The sequence below is a fragment of the Stegostoma tigrinum genome, chromosome 16 (assembly GCF_030684315.1).
Source record: "Stegostoma tigrinum isolate sSteTig4 chromosome 16, sSteTig4.hap1, whole genome shotgun sequence".
In the NCBI taxonomy this organism is placed as follows: Eukaryota; Metazoa; Chordata; class Chondrichthyes; order Orectolobiformes; family Stegostomatidae; genus Stegostoma; species Stegostoma tigrinum.
Window position 1 is genome coordinate 18242163 of NC_081369.1, and position 26908 is coordinate 18269070.

At 39.6% G+C, this 26908-nt stretch overlaps 2 protein-coding genes across 6 annotated transcripts in view; one reads left to right on the plus strand and one right to left on the minus strand.

Annotated features, from left to right (window-relative positions):
• The first annotated feature begins 1241 nt into the window (after nucleotides 1–1241).
• Nucleotides 1242–26908, plus strand: part of cenpt (centromere protein T) — a 56253-nt gene continuing 30586 nt past the window's right edge. Inside the window, exons 1-7 of one of the 3 annotated variants that reach the window (XM_048546512.2) lie at nucleotides 1242–1357; nucleotides 3929–4046; nucleotides 5243–5366; nucleotides 12422–12563; nucleotides 13067–13160; nucleotides 14462–14580; nucleotides 22712–22766. In XM_048546512.2, the coding sequence (XP_048402469.2) occupies nucleotides 3949–4046; nucleotides 5243–5366; nucleotides 12422–12563; nucleotides 13067–13160; nucleotides 14462–14580; nucleotides 22712–22766 (632 nt within the window). In that variant the 5' untranslated portion in view covers nucleotides 1242–1357; nucleotides 3929–3948. Of the gene's footprint in view, nucleotides 1358–1417; nucleotides 1759–3928; nucleotides 4047–5242; nucleotides 5367–12421; nucleotides 12564–13066; nucleotides 13161–14461; nucleotides 14581–22711; nucleotides 22767–26908 lie in introns of those variants that run through there. The other 2 variants (XM_059651637.1, XM_048546513.2) reach the window with 2 other exon arrangements.
• Nucleotides 10177–26908, minus strand: part of tsnaxip1 (translin-associated factor X interacting protein 1) — a 103392-nt gene continuing 86660 nt past the window's right edge. The window contains exon 17 of one of the 3 annotated variants that reach the window (XM_059651638.1): nucleotides 10177–11533. In XM_059651638.1, coding sequence (XP_059507621.1) covers nucleotides 11283–11533 — 251 coding nt within the window. In that variant the 3' untranslated portion in view covers nucleotides 10177–11282. Of the gene's footprint in view, nucleotides 11534–16100; nucleotides 17557–26908 lie in introns of those variants that run through there. The other 2 variants (XM_059651640.1, XM_059651642.1) reach the window with 2 other exon arrangements.

Here is a 26908-nt window from a genome sequence, read left to right on the forward strand (position 1 = left end):
GCGAGGTGAGAGCTCTTGATCCCTCCTGGAATATGTCCAACAAAAGCCAGCAATCCTAGATCCTGCAGTTTTGGGAAATTAATTAAAGTAGTGTGAAATAGGTGAGGGAGTGGCCCAATATGAAGAGTATTTCTTTTAACAGCGACGATAGTTAGAACATGTTCTTTGTCATGGGTAGAATCTATAAGTCCTTTCCAATGGAATGAGTTAATTGCATTATTTAGTGAATATTAATGAGTATTAAACAGATAAGTAGTCCTCAGCTAGAGTGCTTACATAGGGATGATAATAATTTGACTGCTTGCAAGGCAGCAAATTACCACTTCAGATCTGTAATGTAGGAATTTGTCCTCTCGCGGCTGTTCCCTGGACAGCTGAGGTAAACATCACCTGCACCTGGAGGACCACCAACTTGTTGAAAGATGCACTTTGTCCTGTCTGAAACCTGTTGAACTTCCAGTGTAGTGTTGTCCTCGACCAAGTATTGTGGCACTGGCACATTTCAAAACCTAACTACTGGGTGATGCACTAAAGCTTAAAGCAGCTGCTGCCAAAGCATTGTGGGAAAAGGCCACTGTCTCAGGCCTTTTATTGCCATGTTATCCTGAGGGTCTGTTAACATATAGAAACCCTCATGACTTGTATTAGGTATGTAAATAGTTCCTTGTCATATTTGGTAAATGTTCCAATTTTGCATTTGGGTGAGGGCACCTAAAATTGCAATTCACAAATGAGAAATTTTTTTTGTATTTTCTGAAATGTCTGACTTAAAACCTGTTTTGTGCTGTACTTATAATTGATTAAAAAAGCATATTTTTGGAAAAAAAACATTTTTTGCTGCAATACACAGAATGTGACATCAACCCAGAGTTCTAACAGCTCTTCAACTAACTTGGCAATTGTGTATTCATAAGACACACGTATAAAAAGCTATAGAACTTTATTAAAATCTGACGTAGCTCAGTATGTTAAGTTTCTAAATTGTGCCACTTCTGCCATTCTGCTCCCAAGTATCTAAAACGGTTAGTCAACCAGTGTCTTTCGCTAAGAGCGAAGAGAACTTCTGATTGACAACTGATAGCCTCTTGAAGGGAAAATGGGCCTGAACACTGATAGAGAATCTTGGATGAGCAGAAATGATTTGGGTCGCTGGCGGAAACTTCAGGAAATGAACTACATTTTCCAATGGCCATTGCGGGAATAGATGGTATCGTGACCTTGTGCTTCCGGTTGCAGGCTATCGCGACAAGTAGTTGAACGCTGAGGCGGGACGGGCGGTTGTTCGGGGCTCGGCCGTTATCAGCAGGCGTTACTGGGCCTCGTTAATACCCGGTTTATATTTGACAGCGCAGAGCAGGTGAATTAAAAAAAAAACACGGGCTAGATTGTAACTGATTCAAAATCCCTTAATTTACGGAGAGTTCAGATTGAACGTTTTATTCAATTTCCTGCAAATACGCGCAGGTCGTTAAAGTAATCTAAACTTCCGAAAAATGACGGGAATATACGATGTTGTACTCAGGCTCGACTTTTTCTCACGTTATTGGAGGAAAAGCAGGAAAGTGGAGTTGAGATAATAAGGTGTAGAGCTGGATGAACACAGCAGGCCAAGCTATTTATCCGAGCAGTGGTGATCTCATTGAATGGCTGAGCGGACTCCATATGGTGAATGGCAGCTCCTGAGGACAGTTGTGTTTTTCGTTACCAGTGAAACTCACCGCATTACAAAGTCGGGGCCATTGAACTGAAACAGTGACGGTGATTATCTTTGGCTGTTCACCGTGTGAATGTTACTATTGCTATTCATGTCGTGTGCAGCCTGTAAGAGTATAGGTTACTGGGGTGAGCCTGGAGGATGCAACCACTGCTCAATGGAAATTGCTGGAGAAACTCAGCAGAATCTGACAGCACGTGTGGAGAGAGAGAGAAAACAGAGTTGACATTTCGAGTCCAGTGACCCTTCTTCGGAACCGTTTTCTCTCAATGGCTTCTCCAGCGCCCACCCGCAGCTCTTTGTTTTATCTCACTGCTCGGCAGACACTGATCCTGTGGACTGACCCAGTAGCCAAGTCATGACTCCCAAAGTGGGTAAACTAACCTGATAACCAGTACCCTGACTGAGAGAATTGACCTTGTCAACCTGCGCACCAAGCAAACTTTGATGAAGGGTCTAGGCCCGAAATGTCAGCTTTTGTGTCCCTAAGATGCTGCTAGGCCTGCTGTGTTCGTCCCGTTCCACACTTTGTTACCACCAAACCTGTGATTAGGGAATTAACCTCGGAGCTGAAAGCCAACTGTGTAACCGTGGTAGTGATCTTGTAAAAAAGTGTGAATTGGTAATCTTGCCGCTGAATAATACCCAGGGCCCACTGAGCTAATTCTCACCTGGGCATTTATTGTGTAATAGTGTCCTAGTGATTCTCTGATTCTGGCACCAAATTTTTATGTCAACATTGTACTTTATTTAGAAAAAAGTCTACAAGTACATACAAAAGACCCTAAAAACAGTTCTGTGCAGTGTTCGCAGAGCAAAAAAGAGACACAATACGTCAGAATTTGACATTCTTTAGAGTTTCCCTGCGGGTTGCAAAACAAAGGTGTTTTCTACTTATACAGGAGCCTATTTACTTTTAGTTTGAGTCAATTTGGGATCTGGCAACTGAATATTCCCTTGTTATACTTTGGCCAAAAGATCTTAGCTGGTTGACTTTCCCCACTGTGTTCCAGTTTGCAACACACAATTTGGGCACCAAAACAAACACCCCAAGGAGCTGACTGCACGTTTTGGATTCTGACTCAATGAACTAATGCCACAAAACAGGCTTTGACCAATCAGTGAATGGGCACTGACTACTGCCAAAGTGTTTTTTAATCTTTACTTCACAAAAATTGACTGCAGTGTTTACCATCACAATTAGCTGCTCTTCCAAAATAACTGTACAGAAACTTCAGACATTCCTCCAATTATGCAGGAGATAAATGGTAACATTTTCATGAAAATGACTTGAAATTAGCTGCCTATTCTTTGGCCAGTATTGCATTAAAGATCAGATCTGTTATTACAGAAAATTCCTGTTTGCAGGCATGTTTACAGAGGGCAGGTAATTTCAATGCAAAGTAATTAGTTTCTCAAATATTCAAAAACTATGGCAGTTTAGAATGTTTTTTTTCAGACATTGTGTTCTTTTACCAGTATATTTGCAGATTTATTTTGTTTAAAATACTGCCCCTTCAAATCAAACCTTTTGTTCTCCAATCAGGGAACTTTAAGTTCAATTTCATGAGTGCTCCTTGACTTTGCTTCATTTAACTGCCTATTTGTTTGGAGCAAGAAACGAGAATGGTGGTAGAATTTCAAATATGATGACCTTACAGTAGAATTATTAGGATGTAAATCCCATCCAAGAGCACTCCTAACAGCACTCACTAGATAATGATGAGCAGTGGAGGTGCGAGCAGTTTTTTTTTCACCTATCTTACAGGCTGAGTTAGATTTTTGTATCTTTGCCTTATTTTTGTCAGTTAAAATATTTCTCCGGCATAATAATATCAGGTGTCAAAATACCTTTAAGTGACAAAAATAAAGGCATTTCAGTTTTATTTTGGTGGGTATCAAGACAAACTGGATAATCTGAAAATTAAGCAAGTTTAAGCCTTGAAAGAACAGTCTATACATGGATTGTGTTTTGTGTTTTTGCTACTTTTTATAGTGCAGTCCATTTATGATGAATAAATGACAGGATTGAAAATATGGTTTCCAGATCAGCAAATTAGGCAAGTGATCTGATAGAAGTAGTGCTGATGCAGAGTTTTTAGTGAAAATCCAATATGCTTCTAAATTCCAAGAAGATATGAGGAATCTTCAAATTTTCTGATACAGGTCACAGGCTGGTGAAAATGATTTATGTTTATGGTTTTATTTCTGCAGACATTTTCAACACACAAGAAATGGATTCTTTACCTGAGGATATGACGATGCGCACCCTAATTAAAGGCATGATTGCCGAAGAGGTTCCACAGAGCATAGTGCGTCCAGGGACACACAGGTAAGAATGATATCTTGCCACGTTATATTCATCTGCTGCCTGCTTCAAGACCACCGATATAAGTTATCGTTGCTAGCAAAAATGCCTGCTCAGGCCCACACAAACGAATGAAGCATTTGAGGATACTTAATGAAGGGTCTAGCCTGAATTCATGCTTGATTTTGAATCTCCCCACTGTCAGAATTTATCAGCTGCACAGACTGCGAGGTTAAGGCATTGTCTTGAAATCCTATAGGATTCTGCTGTACAGAATCAAATTTTTCTCTCGACGTTTCTGTTTCAAGCTCTCTTGAATGTTCAAATCTGTAAACTTGGGCTGCCTTTCAGATTTTTATCTCTTGTGGTCTGAGAGCAACTTTGTTCAAGTAAATGTTTTTAACTGGGAGTTTGCCAGGTTTCGAAAGAACCAGCTCAAATGACTCCTTATGGCTTAGTTGCAGATTTTATGGTATTTCCCCATGTCTCTGATGTTTGAGTTTTGTGTGCAATTTAGTCTGATGCTGCTATCCAGTCTAAGAATCCGAAGAAAATTGATGTTTTACTGATGAACTCATAAATAACAGTGTAAATTGTGCATTTCTTTCTTGAGCTGCTTGTGTGCTAATGTTGCTACACAGGTCTGTGGTGCTGTGAGACGTCTGAGCCTTAACATCCCAACAAATTGAAGAAGAACTAAGAGCAGTGAATGTAACATTTTGTGCTACCTCAGAGGACAGCATGTGGGGCGCTGCAACAGTCAAGTCTAGGCTGTTGTGTATATTGATAATTTGACATTGTTGATGGGAAAACCAAGATTTTTTCTGTCACTGCCACAATATGACCATTAAAAGTCCACTTGCGCAACCGCATCAGAATTTACTGCTCAGTAAAGTTGCTGTTGAGTCCCTTCCAAAAATATAAAATCAAGTTAGCTTGTCATGTGTTATTTTCCATCGAGTACTGAATTCAATGGTGCAAAAACGTGTGGCCACAGTGATTTGACTCAACATTTTTCAGAAAGTCTGATCAGTGGTATAGTCAGCATTGAAGGTGCACAGACAGCCATCATGTATTCCAGTAAGAAATGTTTTTTTTCAACAAGGCTTAACAAAAACTCTATGCAGATGTAACTTAACCCACAGTTAGTGAGTTATGACATCCACAAATCATTCTGCACCAATTATTTAGATCTTAATTATTTTTCTCTTTAAACATAGGCTACGGAAAAAAACAAGTACTCCCAAAAAACTCATTGATGTTCCTATGCAACAGTCTCCAAGTATGGTTCTCCGCAGTCAAATGAAAGCAAAAGTTAAAAGTTCTCAGCTAGCTGTTGCTGCTGTGAGTAATGGACCATTTTCTGTTTCTGAATCACATCATTTTGTTTTAATGTATTGTTATAAAGAAGTTGGGTATTTAGTTATTTGAAAGTAAAATTTTCAGTAAAGTGTCTCATCATGCAGTATATGGTGTCATATCATGTTCTAGGATGCTTCTCTGCAGTAAACTGGTAGTTTGGCTCAGTTGATAGCACTCATGTCTTTGAGTCAGAGGTGATGAGTAGCCACTGAAATGCAGAAGAGCAGCATTATTTGAAGCATTAAAACAAGGCCCCATCCACCTAATCAGTGAAGTAAGATCCTGTGACACTGAAGATAAGGAGTGAATTTAATATCCATTACTTTACACTCTGATGCTTGAAATAATGGGCTTTGGAGTATGGAGAATATTAGAAACTGTCTATTTCAAGATATTTGTGTTGCAGTAGGTAACTTTGTGGAGCATATTTTGGTATCCTGGGGGCAGTGCAAGCAAGCGTAGTTATGATCTAAAAGAAACAATGCATGAGTTCATTAAACAACAATTTCTAAAGAATTGCAGATGCTGAATGTCAGAAACAAATAGAGAAATTGCTGGAAAAACTCAGCCAGTCTGGCAGCATCTGTGGGAAGAAAGTAGAGTTAACATTTGGATCCACTAACCCTTCTTCAGAATTGATTTTAGCAAAGTAAAGCTAGGTGTATATGCTGAAGGTGGGTTGGGGACAGGAATAAATCAGCAGTGAGAATGGGAGCAGGCACCCTGAGGCAGCAGTCAGGGCAGTGTCAAACCTTGTGATGAATGCGAGCCTAGGACTGTGATGTTGAACTATGAACTGTGTTTCTTTGTTTTTTCTATGCTTTAGTAAGAAGGACTGTAATGTTTAAATTCTTGGCTTGCTTTCTTTGTTTTTCTGCTTTGTACTAAGATTCTAGGTACATTTGTACCTAATATGGCATCGTAAGTGGTAGCTTGTAAACTTTTCACTACTCATGTGAGTGATTACATATGACAGTAAAAGCTAATTCTAATTCTAAATGATAGTGGAGAAGGAGCCCAGAGAGAGGGAAATACAAGCACACAAAGGAATGAGAAAAGGCCAGCATAGGAGAATCAGTAGTTACTAACGAAGACTATTAGTTGCTGGCAATATGTTATTTGTGGTAGCAGCCCATGTGATGTCAAGGCCTGGCTTGTGGATGTTGGAGGTAAGGTCATGGGAGAAGATGCTGAGGCCTTAAAATTTTTGAATTCTAATGAGTTCCGAAGGTTGCAGGGTCTCCAAGCAGAAAATGTGCTGGTGGCATGGTGGCTCAGTGGTTAGGCGCAGAATTGTAATTCACAGCGCCAGGAATCTGGGTTTGATTCCAGCCTACGGTGACTGTGCATGGAGCTTGCATGTTCTCCCGGTGTCTGTGTGGGTTTCCTCCCAGTGTCCAAAGATGTGCAAGTGAGGTGGTAATGTCAAGTTTGTTTTTGGAGACCCTCACGGACTTGCTGCAATAACAAGACACTGACCTGTTTAGAAAAACACAAATCCTTTATTACCAAGCAAGTACAAGCTGTGGAGGATCACTGTACTTAACCCGGCACAGAGTGCAGCGTCTCGCAAGTAATTCTCCCCGAGTAGCAGACAGTCCCCGCTTTGTATACTTTGCTAAGTACATGATACATTAAAAAATTTCACATTTCACAATGACATGATACGTGAAACAATTATTACAACAGTCAAAGACAGGATACCAAACAATTATTACATCAAGAACATAAAAGACCAGGATATAGTATTGATTGCTAGTGAAGTGTCTGCTAATGGCAGGACGCGATTTCACGTTGTAATCGGGACAGATTGTGATTTCAAGTTGATGGTGTGTCTGGCTAGAGCAAAGTCAGTGCCCTGGCCCTGGCCCCTTTGTCATGCTTCAGAAGTCTCACACCTTTACAAATGTTCCTTACTTAACCTTATTTGAGACAGTTTAATTCTGATTTTATTCAGTCAGGAAGATTAAGACAGTGTCTGCATACCGATGTGTGGGAAGATAAAGAGTTACAAAGTCTTACACTGAGTTCCTAGCTGGGCAGGAAGCTTCAGGGCAGTGCCTGCATACCTATGTGTAGGCAGATAAAAGACTTTAATTTATAAAGTATAAAAATCAATGGGATGTTATCCCATTAACATCTCAGTATGGCCATTCTAAATTGCTCTTTGTGTCAATGGATCTGCAGGCTGTTTGGATTAGCCAGCATAAATGTGGGGTTTATGGGGATAGGGTGAGGGTCTGGATCTGGGTCGTGTGCACTTTGCAAGGTTGGTGAAGACTTGATGGACGAAATTGCCTCTTTCCGCATTATAGGTGTTTTACAATTCTGTGAAAATGAGATGCTGTTCTTCCAGCTTGTGCTGCGCTTTGCAGGGGCAATGCGGCAAGCCTGAGACGGTGATGTTGACCAGACAACATAATTGTGTGTTGATGTGGCATGCAACAGGAAGCTCAGGATCGTTTTTGCAGACACAACGTAGGTGTTTTGCAAAGCAGTTGCTCTGTCTGTGTTCATCTCCCCAGTGTAGAGGAGACTAGATTGAGTGAAGTGCAAGTAAATTGTTGCTTCATCTGGAAAGTATTCATCTAGGCTCTTGGATAGTGAGGAGGGAGGATAAATGAGCAGGGATTTCACCTTCTGCAATTGCATGGGAAGGTGCTGTGTGGGGAAGTGTTGGGAATGGAGGAGGAGTGGATCAAAGTGTCTTGGAGGGAACGGTACTTGTAGAATGCTGACGAAGGAGGGGAGAGGCATATACGTCTGGCCATGGCATCCCACTGTGGATGGTAGAAATGGCAGCTAATGATCCTTTTCCTTGCTTCAATCAGTTCTGAACTTAAAACGTTAACTCTGCTTTCTTACCACAGATGCTGTCTAATCTGCTGAGTTTCTCCAGCAATTTCTGTTTTTGTTTCTGAGTTCATTCTGTTCCATTATAATACGTCAAGATGGAAGTGTGAATATGTTGAAAGTGGGTCCGGAGTTTCATAGATCATAGAAGATCATCGAATGCCTACAGTGTGGAAACAGGCCATTCAGCCCAACAAGTCCACGCCGTCCCTCCGAAGAGCATCCCACTCAGACCCATCTCCTGCCCCTACATTTCCCATGTCTAACCCACCTAATCTAAACATCCCTGGACACTATGGGCTATTTAGCATAGCCAATCCACTTAACCCGCACATCTTTGGACTGTGGGAGGAAACCGGAGCACCCAGAGGAAACCCACACAGACACAGAGAGGATGTGCAAACTCCACACAGTCGTCCGAGGGTGGAATGGGACCCGGGTTCTTGGAGCTGTGAGGCAGCAGTTCTCACCACTGAGCCACCGGTGTACAGGTTTCCGATAAAGATGTTGCAATCCCTCCCTTATTAAGTGAGCACAACTCAAGAAAAACAAAACAAAACTAGAAATTGTGCTGTGCTATCAAATGAAATCAACTGCATTGACCCTTTATAACTGTTAAATTTTTATTATTAATTGTTGTCCTTGGCTCAGGGATCGTTCACTCCACTCTGAGTCAAGAGATTTTTGATTTTGATTTTGATTTTCCAGATATTTGAGCAAATAAATTAGGCTGCTACTTTCTTGCTGTCCAAAGTAAAGCTTCATTAAACCAAGGTTTCATTGCTGGCTCAGATAAAAGATCCCAAAAGCACGCTCTCAATATCTATTTACCCCTTAGCACTCAATATTAAAATCACCTGATCATTTATTTCATAACTATTTGTGGAAAGTTACATGAGGAAATTGGCCATCGCCTTTAGGGTTCTGTAAATTATTCAGATTTTTATTTGAGTTCCTATCTCGGCAATAAGTTGACAGATAGTAGTTTCAGTGTATTTTTTAGTCAAGCTGTTCAAAGATATTATAGCACACCTTTGGAGCAGGTGGGATTTGAATTTAGGCCTTGCTGACTCTTGGCTAGAAGTAGGGACACTACCATTGCACTACAAGAGCCCTACAGTAGTTTTGGTGCATCAGATTAAGATAATTTATTGAGTATTAAAGCAATTCTTAACAATCAGCCAATAATTTGAATCACATATGGCTTTTACTTCCTGAAACAGCTTGCACACAAGTTGGGGTAAAAGGTGTCGAGCTGGATGAACACAGCAGCCCAAGCAGCTTCAGAGGAGCAGGGAAGATGACGTTTCGGGCCTAGACCCTTCTTCAGGTGCGAAATGTCAGCTTTCCTGCTCCTCTGCTGCTTGGCCTGCTGTGTTCAACCAGCTCTACACCTTGTTATCTCAGATTCTCCAGCATCTGCAGTTCCTATTATCTCTGGACACAAGTTGGTGCAAGTTCTGACCTGGTTTGCTCTATTTCTCCTGTAAATGATTTTTTTTCTCTTCTGCAATTCTCTAAAACTGTCTGTTAGACTATTTTCAAAAGTCCATTGTTTTACATCTTTGGCTTGATGTCTGGGATGGCACTTAACATATTTCATAAAAGCAATGGAATTGCATTCATAATGCAATAAATAGACCATGAATACATATTCAGAGTTATGCCAATGAACCAATGATGCATAAACAATATTTACATTCTAAACTGCAATTAACAAGAGCAAAATACAGTACATTCTGGAAATCTAAGAACAAAATGAAGCTGGAAAATTTCCGGCCATAGAGCATATATGAAGAGAAACAGTTAACAGATCATTTTTCATCACAATTTATGGTACAATTGACCCAAAATGCAGACTGTTTGGATCCTAAATTATTCCTTTCAGTAATAAAATTTCAATCAGAATTTAGCAAAACAATCAAAATTATGCAGTAACCATGTCATTCAAATTGCTTGCCTTTTAATGCTAAACCGGGCATTCTTTGGAAAAACTTGATTATTTTAAACTTCTTTGATTTTTGTTTAATTATTTTGAATTGCTCTAATTTCTTTCTTTTTTTCCCAGAAATGTCTTGCTTCAAAGAAAATGAAATCCCTAATCATTGTGCATCATCCTTTATTTAAATCCAGTCTAATTATTGCAAACTGTAATCTCCCAAATACAACACTGCAAATGTTGTATATTAGAAGATAAGGTATTCAAACAGAATCCAAATCCATAGTTGTAACAAAAGCTTTATTTTAGTTAACCACACTTCTCGACTGATTCCTTGCTCTCCATTTTATACAACAAATTCACACCCAATTAGCTGTTAATTAATATATCCATCACCTAATCCTCATTATATTACAAAAACAGAAGTTGCTGGAAAAACTCAGCAGATCTGGGAGCATCTGTGAAGGGAAATCAGAGTTAATGTTTTGGGTCCAGTGACTGTTCCTCTTTCTGTTTGGTCTCAGGCATTCCTTCAGACCATTTTAGATGATATCACTGTTCTCAGGTTCATTGAGGTAACATCCTCAGGACCAAGCAACTTGCCTCCTTCATCAATGTTCTTCCCTTCACCATAAGGTCAGAGTTGAAATGTTCACTGAAACAACCGATATCCAGATGCACCAAAACAAAGACAACATCCAGGCTTGGGCTGATAAGTGGGAAGTAATATTCATACCTCTTTAAAGACGTGTGCTAAAAAAGCGAGGGTGATGTAGGGAAAAACTTTAACTCAGTAAATAGTTAGGGTCTGGAATGTTTTGTCTGGAAATATGATGGAGGCAAGTTGAATTAAGACATTCAAGAGGGTATTGGATGATTGTTTGGATAGAAATAATGAGCAAGGGTGTGGGGGGAAAACACCAAGAAATTGGCACCAGGTAGTATGCTCATTTGAAAAGCTGGTACAGGCATGATGAGCTGAATGGCCTCAAGTGCTGTAACAATTCTGTGAAGTGCCATGCAATGGCCATTTCCAACAAGAGCAAATATAATTATTGGTTTTTGATGTTCGATGCCATTACCACCTACCAAAATGCTGGGGATTATCATTGATTAGAAAGTAAACTGGACCAACAATAAAAATACTGTGGCAACCAGAGTAAGAAGAGGCTAGGAATTCTTCCATGAGCAAAATGCTTTCTTTCGCTGCAATGCTTGTCCACCATCTGAAATAATCTCCACTTTCCTGAATGAGTACAGTTCCAACAACATTCAGGAAGCTTGACACTATCCATAGCTGTACATTCTGCTTGCTTGGCATTCCATCCACCACTGTCAACATTCACTCCCTTCAGCACTGGTGCAGAATAACATCATATGCAAATTAACTACAGCAAATCACTGAGGCTTCTTCAGCATCCACTTCAAAACACGCGACTACCATCTGGAAGGACAAGGCAGCAGATATGTGGGAGCACCACCACCTGCCAGCTCCCCTTCAAATCACACATCATTCTGACTTGGAACTATATTTCTGTTCCTTCCCCATGTCTGCATCAAAATCCTGTCATCCCTTCCGAATGGCACGTTGGGTGAACTTACACCCCAAGAAGACAGTTCAGCACCATCACCTCCAGGGTAATTAGGAATGGACAAAAAAGTGCTGAACTTGGCAGTCACACCCACATGTCATGAATGGATATCAAAAAAAATTAGAACAATCCAGCAGTTAATTCTTTTGTAACCCAAGGCCTGTTCAAACAGAAGTATCGTGCCTAAATTTCAAATGTAAGGAAAGATATACAGTATACAATAATTTTTTGGAGGGCTTAACCTGCTTGACAATAGCAACCACATTTCAATATTAGTTAATTGTACCTAAAAGGCTTTGGGGAAATCCTGAGGTTATGCAAGTCTTTTTCCTTAATAGCCATGCTTCATAATTGCTTAAGTGGCATGGGTCTGGTGTTCGTTCTTCCAATATTTAGGGTAATGGACAACACTTTACATCCTGTTTAAAAGTGAGCAAAATGCAAACGACTTCTGTCAATTCCAGCGACCAATTACAGCAATGTGGTTTTTGTTTAACTCGGTGCCATGTTACACTAGTGTGTATAAGTAAAGTTGCGTTTGATTCACTGGGGCCAATTTATGGGAATAGTAATGATACTGTACATGAGAGAAATGTCGAGCGAAGCTCTAAGTTCTATTCGCAATAACCAGGAAGCTCATGTTTTGGATAAAGGTGGCTGCGGAATCATCTAAAAAACAAACAACTGGAAAGAATTCTGTAGGACTGAAGAAAGTGAAGACTGTCAGAGCAATCTCTCAGGAGGCTTTAGACGATTACACACCAAGAAGTCTTCTAAAGAAATTCATGCAAACTGGTGAGTTGCAACAGAATCTTACAGTTCGTTAGTTATCTGCTCAATATAGGAATCCTTAACTTAAATACATTCAAGTTTAAAAAAAAGTCAAGATTTAGAAATTTTTTGGCGGAGTTCTAAATTGATAAGTTTGTAATCTGGGTAGAATATATTCGAAAGTAGCTGTTCATTTTCACAGGCACAGCTGACCTTCAGCACCTAACCCAAGTGGTAGTTAGTGTGTGAGCCAAAACAATAAATATGAGAAAACAAATAAACTGTTGGAATATAATAGACAAATATTATCTTGTTCTGTCTTGATATCCAGACACATGCCATTTATGGAAAGGCCATTAGTTAGGATAAGAAGACTATCATTATGCCACATGAGCCCACTGATTAAATCAACACAACTGTTGGAAGTGACCCTGAATCACTTAATATTACATGTTCAAAGTTCTTTGTGTTATGTTAAAAGGATTAAGATTATAAATTCTTGAACAAATGTTCTGCTTTCCTAACAGAGCCGGAATCTTCCCTGATTAAGGTAGTGAATCCTGGAAAGGAAAAGTCAGTGCAAAAGAAATCTCAACCCAAGACAAAGTTGTCATCTGGCAGGTACATAAATTAACGAAGTAAGAATGCATAGATCTTACTCCTCATGTATGATCAGATCGTGAAATCCACTTGGACTACAGCTGTTCAAGAAGGAAGTTCATTACCACTTTCTCAAGAGCAATTAAAGACAGACGGCAAATGCTGACCTACTCAGTGAGGCACACCTCCTATGAAAGAATAAAGGAAAATTCCAGTGTGTCAGCTGTGGTTCAGTTCATAGACACTATTGTCCTGAATCAGAAGGGCTACAGATTGAAGTTTGACTGCAGGAGTGTTATTTCAGCCTGAGGTAGTGAAGCACCATTGGATATGTGGTCTATCAGATGATACTTAAACTTAGGCTCTATTTGCTGTCTGAGTTTTGCATATTGTTCTCAGCAGGGATTTGCTGTGTACAGATTGTCTCCATATTTCCTACCTTACAATAGTGACTGACTACACTTCAACAGTATTTCATTTCCTCTGAAGTACTTCGAAGCACTTTGCATGACCACAGGATGCTATGTATATGGATGTTATCCCCACAGAATAAAGATTTGAATAACTGAATAAGATTAGAATAATAATACATAGGCATCATTTATTGGATGAGGATTTAGCAAATGGGGAGAAATTTCTTCTGTCAGGGTTGTGAATCAGTGGAATTTTTTACCGCGAAGGGCTGTTGAGGCTGCTACATGAAGTGTATTCAAGGCTGAGATTAATAGATTTTTAATCTGTCAGAGAATCAAAGGTCATGGGAGAGGCAGGAAAATGAAATTGAAAATTATCAGATCAGCCATGATCTCTTTGAATGGCAGGATAGATTCGATGGCTGAATAACTTAGTCCGGCTTTTCTGTCATATGTTCTTATTTCGGAGCTTCTCATTCATAAATGATCCTGTTAGTTTTTACAAGTTATTTGCTTGTCTAATGCACCACAGGCAAGCCTCATGCTGCCTTCACCTGGATGCATGTTCCTACTTTTGTAATAAGAGTTGCTAGAAATGGATAAGGAAAATCTTAATAAAAAAAAACCCGGGTGATTCTGAGCATACGTTTACACTTGAATTTCTGAAGAGGAATGTAGCCCCCTTATCACCACCGTGGATAATCATAGGCTGAACCTCATGGTGTAGACAGCTGAATTTGACATGAGCTAATTTATACTGTCAAACAAGCATTAAGTGAGCTTGACAGCCATTTTTATTGGAAAATTTAAAATTTGATTTGAAAGATTAAAAATTTTATACAGAATGGTCTGTTGGAACATGTGCTTAAATTATTCCTTTGTTCTCACTAATGACAACTTTGGTTTAAGTTTGTCTGCAGAAGATACCACAGAGCAAAATTTGCTTGTAGACTGTAAAATTCGAAAACAGGAGATAAGTGTTTCGGTGTTCGAGAAGGCAACACAAAAGAGACTCCAACAAACAGCAGGTACATGTGATTTACCCTGATGAATCAATTATTTGAGAAATTGTTAGGTCAAGGATTTTTCCTGTTGAGAAACATTACGGTGCAGATGAGGCCATCTAGCCTGTCAAATCTGACTCGAGAACATTTCAGTCTGTTCTGTTGCCTCACTGACCCCACAGCTGTGCAGGTTTATTCCATTAAGGATTATCCAATTTCCTTCTGAAATCATTAACTTCTTCCACTTCCACATCCTTAATGCAGGGAGATGTGGGTCATTACCACCCGCTGCATAAAAATGTTTTTCCTTGCATTCACTTGTACTTACTGACCAAAACATTTCTTTGTTTGCCTATCTAAATTATTCCCTAATCTTTGTACATTTCAAATAAATCACCCCTCAGTCTCCTTCACGTCTGAGAACAACTTAAGTTTCTCCAGCCTAACCTTGGTGTAAAAATTCCTCATCCTTGAACGGCATGAAATGGCAGCAAAATTGGCTACTTAGCCCCTCGAATCTCCTCTGCTATTTGATAAGAGGATTGTTTGAATTGTCTGATTGTTTGAATTTTGGACTGCACATTCCTATCTACCCCCTATAACCTTGTTCCCATGTCTCACAAAAATTTATTTACTTCTGACTTGAAAATATTCTGTGACTCTACTTCCACAGCATGCTGAGGCAAAGAGTTCCAAAATTGACAATTCTTTGAGAGAAAAAGATTCTTCTTATCCCTATCTTAACCCCGAAAAGGGAAATCCCTGTGTTTTAAAACAGTGCCCCCTAGTTCTGGACTCACCCACAAGAGTAAACATCCCTTCCACACCCATCTTATCAAGACCATTCAGGAACTCATGCACCAATCAAATTACCCATCACCTTCTAAACCCTCATAAAAGTAACCCCAGTTTGTCCAACCTCTCTTCATAAGGCAACCCATTCATACCAGGTATCAATCTAGTTAATGTCCTCTAAACCACCACCAATGCATTTAGTTCCTTTAAATAAAGAGATCAAACAAAACCACACTCAGTAATTGAGATGTGTTGGGCCTGATACAACTGAAATATGACATTCTTACCTTTATGTTCAATTCCTCGCGATAAAAAAGAATTGCATTTCATTGGTACTCTTGATTACGTGCTTTTTGCCATTTTGATAAATCTCTGCAAGTCTCTGGGACCTTCACATTTTTTTACAAAGAGTATTTGTAAAAGGTGAACTTTCCGGTTAGATCAACAGTGTGATATTTCCAAACTTTAGTGCTATGTAGAGTAATGGTTTTAAAGGTTTAATGTTTATGTAACTTTGGCACCTCTCATTCTCCTGAAGACACTTTCAGTCTGTAGGTGGAGACGAGGAGTTATATTTTGGCTTTTGGAGGGACCAGTTCTACAACAACACCCTAAGGTCCTAGTAATTCTGCCTGATCAAATTTATTTATATTTGTGCTATCATGCAATAAACTTCTTATAAAAGAACAATGCCATTTCTGTAGATACTCTGTGGTGTATCCTCTACCACTAATCATGGTACAGGCCCAGGACAAAGCAAAGACACAGGAGGAATGGTAGCAGTGAACTGCCTCAAAAAACTTGCGCCAGTATCATATACTGGAACAGGTGTTAAGTATTACATGCTGCCACCAGTAGTTACCTGGGATAAGTTACCTGTGTTTGCAGTGGTGTGAATCTCACCCCATACTATGAAGATAAGTCATCCAAGGACCCAGAAGCAAAAAATTCAAGCAAGGAAGCTGACAACTTTAAAAGCATTACCACTTTAAGAAGATGTGGACGTGCCAGTGTTGGACTGGGGTGGACAAGGTCAGAAGTCACGCGACACCTGGTATAGTCCAACAGGTTTATTTGAAATCACAAGTTTTTGAAGCACTGCTCCTTTGTCAGGTGAAGTGGAGGGAGGGGCACAGACACAGAATCTATAGGCAGAGAGGTAATTGACAGTGTCAAATATAGTACAAATGGTGTGATTAGAGTGTTGAAAAGCTGAATAACAAGCCTTTGCAGGGGATCAAAAGTGTCAAACAGTGTGAGTAAAGTGTCAACAGTTGAATAGCAAATGAAGGGATGACTGATTAATTAAGTCAGAGAGATAATTACAAAAAAAACAAAAATAAGATGGTGCTACAGACTAACCAAATGGCTGGTGAAATGTAATAGGCATGAAAGTTGCATGATGATGGTCTAACCAAAGTAAGAAGTAAGCCAAAACTATAGAAACTAATTAATGTAGAGAGATAATAACTTATTAAGTAATGGTGTCAAAACAGAAGAGTAAGGAGGATTTTGCAAACACAAAACAGTATGGTGGGGGTACATGTAGTGCGACATGAACCCAAGATTGAGGCCTTTCTCATGGGTACAGAACTTGGCTATCAGTTTCTGATGGGCAATTCTGTGTGTTCTGTATCTTGAAGGCCGCCATGCAGGATGCTTACCTGAAGAGTGGAGACTGCCTGGTAATTGTTGTGTGGTGTCCAGTCATCTGTTGTCATAGCGCTGATATACCATGCTTCAGGGCATCCTTTCCTGCAGCATATGAGGTAGACAACACTGGCCGAGTCACATGAGTACCTGCTGTGCATGGGGTTGGTGTCCCATGTGTGATGGTAGTATCCATGTTGATGATCTGGCACTGTCTTACAGAAGTTTCCATGGCATAGTTATGCGGTATTGTGGTTGCTATTCTCCTGAAGGCAGCGTAGTTTGCTGCGAATGATGGTCTGTTTGCGGTTCAGTGGTTGTTTGAAGGTGAGAAATGGAGGTGTAGGGATGGCCTTGGCGAGATGTTCATCGTCATGCTGAAGGCTGTGATGAATACGGAAATACTGGATGACAAAGGTTACTCTATCAGTTGTGTCCTGTGTTTGTATTCTGAAGAGGTCATTGGTTTTTAGCTGTGGCATGTCGGAACTGGTGATCAGTGAGTTGAACTGTGTCTAGAGTTGCATTCAGGCATTCTGAGAACATGCCAGTCATCTGTTGATAAAAAACTAATGTCAAAGCTGTGGGATTCACAAGGACAATGTTTACCATCACTAATGATGGCTGCATTTGTAAAACTGTAGGTCACTTTCAGAATATCTAGAGTTTCAGAACAGTGGACATACTGGTGATCACACATGGAAAGAAACCTGTATGTTAGTGTGTCCACTGCTAGTAGAAAAGATAACTGGATTCGACAAGGTATGTTTGTTGACGAAGATACCTGAAGAGAATTAACCAATCCAGACAAGCCAGAAGAACCAGTATTTGCCAAGTAAATGGACATCCTATTGACTTTATGCTTGATAAAGGAGCAACCATTGCTGTCCTATGAGAGCAGATTGAAGAAGCAGAAGTTAGACCCTACAGAGATAAGAATAAATGCTGCATGTGAAGTAACTGCCATAAGGATGGGAATACAAGTGCCCTCAACTTCATCAGAAGTGCTTGAAGAGATCGACAACCTCCCAGAAAACAGCTGTCCGTCTGGTCTGCGAACAAACCATTATTATCAGCCAGTCAAGACAAGATTTTTTTAAAAATCAAGTTAAATTCCTTATAGAAACATAGACATGTAGAACATAGGAGCAGGAGGGGGCCATTCAACCTTTCGAGCCTGCTCTGCCATTCTTCACGATCATGGCTGATCATCTAACTCAATCGCTTAATCCTGTTTTCTCCCGATAATCTTTGATCCCATTTGCCCCAAGTGCTATATCTAGTCACCTTTTGAATGCATTCAATGTTTTGGCATCAACTACTTGCAGTGGTAATGAATTCCACAGGCTCACCACTCCTTGCATGAAGAAATGTCTCCTCATCTCCGTCCTACATTGTCTATCCTGAATCCTCGTTCTGTGACCATTAGTTCTGGACACTACTTCCTCCCTGCATCAGTCCGTGAGAATCTTATGTAAGTTTCTATGAGATGCCCCTCCTCATTCTTCTAAACTCCAGCAAAAACAATCCGAACCTAGTAAATCTCTCCTTGTACATCAGACCCACCATCCCCTGAATCAACCTGCTGAACCTTTGCTGCACTCCCTTGAGAGCGAGAGTATCCTTCCTCAGAAATGGGTACCGAAATTGCACACAGTATTCCAAGTGTGGTCTCACCAAGGCCCTATACAACTGCAACAACACATCCCTGCTTCTATACTTGAAAACTCTCGCAATGAAGGCCAACGTACCATTTGCCTTCTTTACCGCCTGCTGCACCAACAATTACCAGTCTTCTGAGGTTCTTTTAAGTTGACAATGTTCAATTCTGTCATTGACGTTGACTGTTTGATTTAGAAGACTAGAGTGCTGCATGAATAATAATTTTCAGTGACATGCCTGATAGTCTGCAAAAAACGAATTCACCAGACAGACAATTATGTTGCTGGCTGAAGACATCCTGTCTGATCAACAACTGAAAGCTTTTAAATGACACATGTCTCCATGGGAGCCAATCCAGCATCTTCAGATGCACAGTATGGTGGAACAGAAACTCTGCTAGATCTAAGCATCTGGGATCTTGCAAAGGAAAGAGACTACCTGTTCCAAATCCATGATAAAAAAAATCTAGAATACCACAAGGAAGAAAGAACTTAAGTCAACAGAGCACCTGTCTTCCAGGGATGACACTTAGGAGATTAAGGCTCCTGTAGATCAAGTAATGGACCAACAACTTCTCCAGAAAACAGCATCTTCTGCAAAAGATATGAGAGATAAAAAAATCTCGTAGCAGAGAAATTATCTGTGGGCGCAAATGAGAGTCAACCGTCCTCAAGCAAGAGACCTTCCACTCTTCCAAGGCTAAAGAGAGTGCATTCTGATGAAAGTTTGAAACATCCTGACTGCCTGCATTTGTTAAGTCAGAAACTTGGGAAAGAGATGGGATATTGATAAGTAGAAGGTATAATGAGTTAATTATGGCTGCTGAAGTCTTGGAGTAGGTGCTGTAAGTAGTTTTGAAAGTGTTAATGTTCATGTTCCATTGGCTCCACCTATTCCATTGATGTAACACAATCTAGAGTGCTCCTTTAACATTCATAGAAAGAAGATATTTTGTGTTAGCTCTCAAAGATCCTTTTAATTATGCCTGACGAAATGCATTTGTTGCTATCATGCAATAAATGTTATCTAAGAATAGTGCCTCTGGAGTGGTGTATCCTCTGTCATGAAGGGCTGCAGGTTAGAAAGATCAAGAAGAGTGAGTTTGTTTGTTGCCACCAAACCTTCTTTATCCTTGGTCCTGGGCCCAGTGGATAGACCCAAGACCAATCCAAGACGAAAGAGGTTGGTGGTAACAAGCAACGTCAAACAACCCCTAACCAATAACAAGCAGAGGGAGGGTTGGTAAATATCAAAAGAATGGCAGCAGTGGTCACCTGAGAAGATACCACATTCAGTTTCTCTGATCCCTTACAAGAATAACGATAATTTAGTCAAGCAATAAACATTGATCTTTTCCTGTCCAGCAACATCCATGTCTGTTTAATTTGTCTTCTAACATTCTAGTTGTTGCATGAAGCAATGATCTTAGTAAGTCAGTTTAATCAGTCATTCTACAACAGACCTAGTCAAGAAAGATGTCAGTGCTGGAAAACTTTGGAACCATAAGCCCAAAGGCATCTGATTATTGTCTGCTGTTTCTCTGACCCACCATGCACGCGGGACTGATATGCCATTTCTAAACTTAACTCTATTCTTTAGTTGGAAATGTTATTTTCTGAAGCTCAAGTAGATCCATACACACTGCCTCTGCTGTCTCCTTAAGATGTCAATTCCATTGATTCATTACCCGTTTACTGCATGTTTCAGCAGATTTGTTTTGAATTTGAATTTGCCCTTTTCAGGGTCAGGCTGAGCTCTCCTGTACTGCTATTCTTGACAAAGTGAAATAGCATTTTATTCTTTGTTAGCGAGTGACTTTTTAAAATCTTTAATATGAACATTTTTCAACTTTCTCTTTTAGGAAAAAATACTTCGTTATTTATTATCATCAAATCAGTGGCTTTCCATCCGCACAACTGTTCTGGTTACCCTATCTCTATCGTCTCAATACCTGCGACATCCTTTATCTGTTTCACAATTAGAATTGTACACTGTATTCTAAGAACGGCAGCATCAGTCATTCATCAAGTGCAGATTCTGGCTCAGTGCTGATATTTCAATGCATTCCAACGCTTGATTGTTTTTCACACTACTGAGTATTGTTGCCATACTTTGAATTTATTGTCTGATCTCTTTAACTTTCCATTTGCTTTAGTTCCTTTCTATTTGCAATGATATGTCAATGCTAAGTGGACTAGAATTTTAAAAAAAGTTTTCATTTTTCGACGTAGCCATTAAAGGTGCACTAATTAACCTACCCTTCATGTATCTGCTTGAGATAATTACAAAGACAATTATTCACGTTTTTGCTGCCTGTACTTCATCGCATTCTGCACTGGGGAAGATGGCTGGTTTCTTCAGCCTTGAAAATTATCATCCTTTTGCTCAAATTCTTCCACTGCCTCACTCTTCGCTATTTCATGACCATTTGTAGCCTTTCAATCTTGAAAGGTTCGACAGCTTCCACTGTCAGAAGGGTCACCATTCAGAGTGACAGAGCTATTGTAATTGACAAATGAAAATGAGAAGTGACATAAGAGAAATGATATTAGGCAGCAAGCTGTTCTGATATGAAATGACTGAAAGGTGGGAGCAAATTTACTAGTAAATTTCAGAAGTGAATTAGTTAAATACTTGAATTGGGAAAATAAAAAGTGGGGCTTTGGAGTACAGCAGGGGAGTAGGTAGTAGCTTGGTAGCTGTCTACATGCCTTCAGAAAAGCCTGATGATTTCCACCTCATATGTCAGACAACATTTGAATCTTAGGTCATCTAATCTAAACTGTCATCCATGCCTTTGTTATCTCTGTCTTTAATCTTGACCATTCCATCATGCTGCTGGCTGGCTTCCTTTGTATCCTCCATAACCTTCAGATCATCTATAATGTTGCTGTTGGGTTGTAATTCAAAATAAGTCCTGTTCATCCATCACTGCTGTTCTTGAAACCTACTTTGGCTCCCAGATGAACAATGGCTTGTTTTAATTCTGACACTTGTTTTTCAAATTCATCAGAGATCTTTCCCATCCCAACCTTTGTACTGTCTTCATATCCTGTGAACTTCTGAGAAATTTGTACTCCTCTAATAGTGACTTCGTGTGACTCTCTCTTATTTCAATTTTTCTGCCATTGGTAGCCATGCCAACTCCTTTAACGCTGAAATTTCCTCTATTATGCCCTTCAGAATTCCTTAAGACCTTACCTGTTGGACTGAAATTTTGTCATCTACCCTGATGTCTTGTTACTTTGTCCAAAGTACTTTTTACTTCCTTTCCGAATAAGTGTCTTGGGACCTTTCACTAAGTTAAGGGCTACACAAATACAAATTGTTGCAAGTATAATGGCCCCTTTCAGTGTTTTTTCACTCTCTGAATGACTAAATTGTTATGTTAGTTTTGAGGTCTTGTGGTGTAGGAGGAGTGCGATGAGGAGGCGATGGCCTAATGGCATTGTCATTAGACTATTAATCCAGAAAACCCAGATTTGAATCCCACCATGCAGAAGGTAGAATTTGAATTCAGTAAAAAAAAAAGGTTGAATTAAGGATCTAATGCTCACCATGAAACATTGTAAATTGTTGGAAAACCCCATCTGGCTCACTGTTGGTTTTTTTAGCGAAAGAAATCTGTCATTTTTACCTGCCACAGCAATGTGATTGACACATGGGCAATAACTGCTGGTTCAGCCAGAGATGCCCACATTCTGAGAGTGATGCATTTTGACTGGGAAATGTAGTAAAGTTTATATGATGGATGCCAATGGCAGATATCTTGGAAATAATAGTAAAGAAAAGCTATTCTGTTTGCATACCTTTTAAACAACTGTTTTTCACAATCTTTTAAACCATCAATTATTAACTTTCCAAATAACCTGTTCACAATCACCTCTGAGGCTTACATATAACAAATTGTGAGTATCATAAGGTTCCAAATGTTTTTCAGCTTGTAACTGTACTTCAACAAGACAACACATTCTTCAGGAGTATAAGGGGAAAATGTTGGTGAAATGGTTAAGTGATTTTATGTGCTAAGATGTCTTTTAATTTCTAGAAACCGAACAATGTGACAAGAGCTCAAGACTTCCAGACATCTCAACAATGGTTAGGTAATAATTACATATTAATTATTAAATTAATAGTGATTTTATTTGAATGTTATTTGGGCATATCTTGTTAACAACATAAAAATGTTGGAAAGTTGCACAATGAAAATAAACTAAGGAATTCTACCATTCTCAGGTTTATGTATATTTTTCTGGGTATGATTGGCAAAATTAATGTATCAGTTTTTAAAAAATTCTAAGGACCAGTGGAAAAGGAATTAATCCTGTAGCATTAGTGTTGCTGTGCCTCCTTTCTGGTCCATCCTACGTTTGATATAACCATAATTACATATTTCTGCTCCATATTCTGGCACCGCCCAGCCTTGATATGGCAGTAAATTCTGGAGTTGGGTATTAAAATGTAATAATTTACAGTGTATTTAATTATTGAACTGTTTCTATGTCTAGCTTTTAATTTCCTATAGCCCTTTTGCTCAGTTGCTCAAGTTGCATGTTGAAGGCTGACTAATGTCAAAAATGTGGTTTATGATTGGACAGCATTTAGGACTTGGAAGTTAGATTAAATGCAATTAGTGTTGCTTTAAGTTTTCAGAATGTCGCTTGGCTGGGTTGATTACTCCATCTTCAGTTGCCCTGATTTGGTGGGACTGTCATCTTGAGCTGCTGGCTAGAGTTGATCCAGCTTGGTACCTTGTAAGGCAATATTGTGGTAGTTGGAACTGATAGGCTGGTTGCTGCATTCTTACTAGTACTAGCTTTCTATTTCAGGATTTTTAAGTCTGCATTCAAATTCTCAAACTTCAAATGATGGATTTGCTTCGGTTTTTGATCCAGGAATTCGTGGACTGACCGCCTAAGCACCACACTACTCTGCCACGTTTTAGTTTGAGACTATCTGTATTGTTTTAGACGAATTTACTAAGAGAATAATTAATGGGTAACTTCTAGAGTGATGCTTGGAGCAGTTAACTCTCAAGTATGTTGTTGCATCAGTTGCATTTATCAGTACAGGGACATTAAAATGTTTACTGCCAGAGACAATAGTTATGGTTGTGGCTCGATCTATGCATACTTATGAGCGGAAGAAACTAACTGAATTGTGCTATAAACTCATATTGTGGAAACCCCTGAAGAATTAACCTAATATGTTTCTACACTGTTTACTCTGTATGTTCATAGAATTATAGAATCCATACAGTGGGGAAACAGGCCATTTGGCCCAACAACTCCACTCTGCCTCTCTGAGGAGCATCCCACCCAGACCCATTCCCCTATACCTGCGTTTCTCGTGTCTAACCCACCTAACCTAATATCCCTGGATACTATAGGCAATTTAGCATGGCAAATCCACTGACTCTGCACAGCTTTGGACTGTGGCAGCAAACCACAGCACTCGGAGGAGAATGTGCAAACTCCACGCAGACAGTTGCCCGAAGGTGGAGTTGAACCTGGGGTCTCTGACATTGTGAGGCAGAAGTGCCAGTCATTGAGCCACTGTGCCAGCCAAAAAGCATAATGTATATACCTCTATGCCTCTCTCTAAAATGAAGTAATGTTGGAACTAATTGAATTGGACAGGGTAAAATAAAGGTCAGTTATGCATTGCATTCCGAAATTGGATTACAAGGATAGTATTTTAGTGTCATGGGAGGCCATTTAGCAGGAAGCAGATGAGACATACCAAAACTTGGCTTGGTAGATTATGTAGGAGGGAGAATTTCATACTTGTAGGGAAATTTATGGGTTCTCTGGGAGACAAGGTGTTCTTGCAGGGTCTCTTCCATAAACCTAAAAGGTGCTGATGTTCATCGAGAGAGAATGAAGTCAGCAGTGTTGGGGGGATTTAAACTCATGAAATGGACAGAGATTAATGATAAGTATAAAAATAATTAAAAGCAGTTCAGAGTAATAAGCAAAATAAGTTATAAACAGATAATGTGGTGATACCCCTCAAGTTATGCAGTGAACTACATTTAATAATCTAAATTGCTGTCTGGTTATGAACAATGTTAAAAACATTGAAAGAAAGAATAAGCAAAAAGCACACAAAAGTCAAAAAAATTTTAAATCAGAGAAGACGACCATTTGGCCTGTCATGTTCGTGCCAAATCTCTGTAAAAGGCATTCACACAATGCCACAACCCTGAAAATCTTTCCTTTTCAGGTGAATGATCAAGTTCACTTTTGAAAGGCTGAATTGACTTGGCAACCCAATATACCCAGGCAATACATTCCAGATCCTAATCACTTGTATACGTTTTGTTTTCCCCTTATATTGCCATTTTTTCTTTGCCAATCATTTTAATTCTGTGTTGAACTTATTTGTACAATTTCTCCATGCCCACTCTGTTCATTGCCCACATGATTTTGAATACCTTTTGTAATAAACACATGATTATGGTGTAACTAATGATGTTATTCTGACCTCACAACAGGACAGAGTAGATCAAAGATGACACCAGAGTGGAGAATGTGCAGCAAGTTCTGAAGCACAAGTCCTCAGTACATTTGCTGGAATATTGCCGATGCTCATGGCCTCTATAGTATCCAGTGCCTTCAGCCCATTTTGATATCTCGTGGAGTGAATCATATTGGCTGAAGACTACTTCTCCAATGCAAGGGACCTCAGAGGAGGCCAAGTTGGGTTATTCACTCAATACCTCTGGCTGAAGGTGAACACAGATACTTCAGCCTTGACTCTTGCACTGATATGCTGGGCTCTGTCCTCAGGGAGGATGAGGATATTTGTGGGGCCCTCACCTCCAGTTAGTTGATTAATTGTACACCACCATTCCTGGTTGGATGTGGCAGGACAGGTTGGCTGTAGTGAAAGGCTGATAAGCCACCAATCTAATGCCACTTCCTCATACATTTGTAATCTATTAATTATCTGACCTATCTCCTAACACTGTGACTGGGGCAGCATCTTCCTTGGCAAAGATAGATGCACAGTACTTGTTTAGTGTCTCAGCCTTATTCATAATCCCCTCTTAGATATGTAATCAGCCTCACTCTTCCTTTAACCACTCTTTTACTATATTTTCGATAGTAGAAGACTTATATGTTCCTTTTTATGTAAATGGCCAGTCTCTTCCCATCCTCTTTGCTGCCCTAACTTCTTTTTTCAATTTCTCTCTAAACTTCATATGTTAAACCTGTTTCGTAATTGCCTTTTCCATCTCATATTCGTCAAGTCCACCTTTTATCTGCTTCCTTTCAATCCATTTCTGTTGTCATTTGGGGAGCTGTAGATTTGTCTGCCCTACCTTTCCCCATCATGCAAATGCACTTTGATGCAACTTGAACTTTCTCCTCTTTAAAGGCTTCCCATTGTTCATTTAGAGTTTTGCATGTCAATCTTTGATTCTTTTGCAGAGTTATATGGGGGACCAGGGTTGCAGTACTTATCTCCAGCACATTACAAATGAAGTAAATTTAGAAGGGAACTACACTTTCAAGAAGTAGTTTAGAAGTGAAAATTGCTGGATGAACTCTCTTGTTTCCATTAAAAAAAAGTTTCCTGTAACTTAGATGGTATTTATTCATGGGCATTAGGACTCGAAAACAAACTAGTAAATAGTAGACAGAAATGAGGATAAAATTTGAGAGATTTAGTGAGGTTTGTATGGGCCGCAGAATTTTAATTATTCTAGGGTTATGGTAGATGCGCCCTTCTGGACTGAGATTGTCCTGGGATGGTAATGGGAAGTATTCTTGGAATGCATCTGGGATTTTTGACTCTACACAGGGCAAAAGGTTTACAGTTTTAGAGAGGGCATAGGAGAGAACATCTAGAATAATACCCAAATATGTGTTGCTTTGGACAGTTGTTAATTTTATATGCGTTGGAGGGGCGTTGGCAATTCAGTACAACTGCGGGGGTTGATTACAGAGGTTAGAGCAGAAGAAAGCACGAGTGAAAAATCCTGAAGCAAAGAGATGGCTGAGATTCCAGGGAGTATTTGTTTTCAAAGGCTCGTCGCCCGTTGGAACAGTGTGTCAAAATATGTTGGATGTGGATTTCCAGATGCTGTCTAAAATGGGACTTGTCATTCCTTGAGAGAAGTTAATATTTCAAATTAGTTATGATTTAACATGGTCCCCTGAAATTATGCTTATTTGCCTTTAAGAAGAGAAGAGGATCTTAGCAGTGCTTTTCCTCATAAAGTCATAGGGCATTTCCT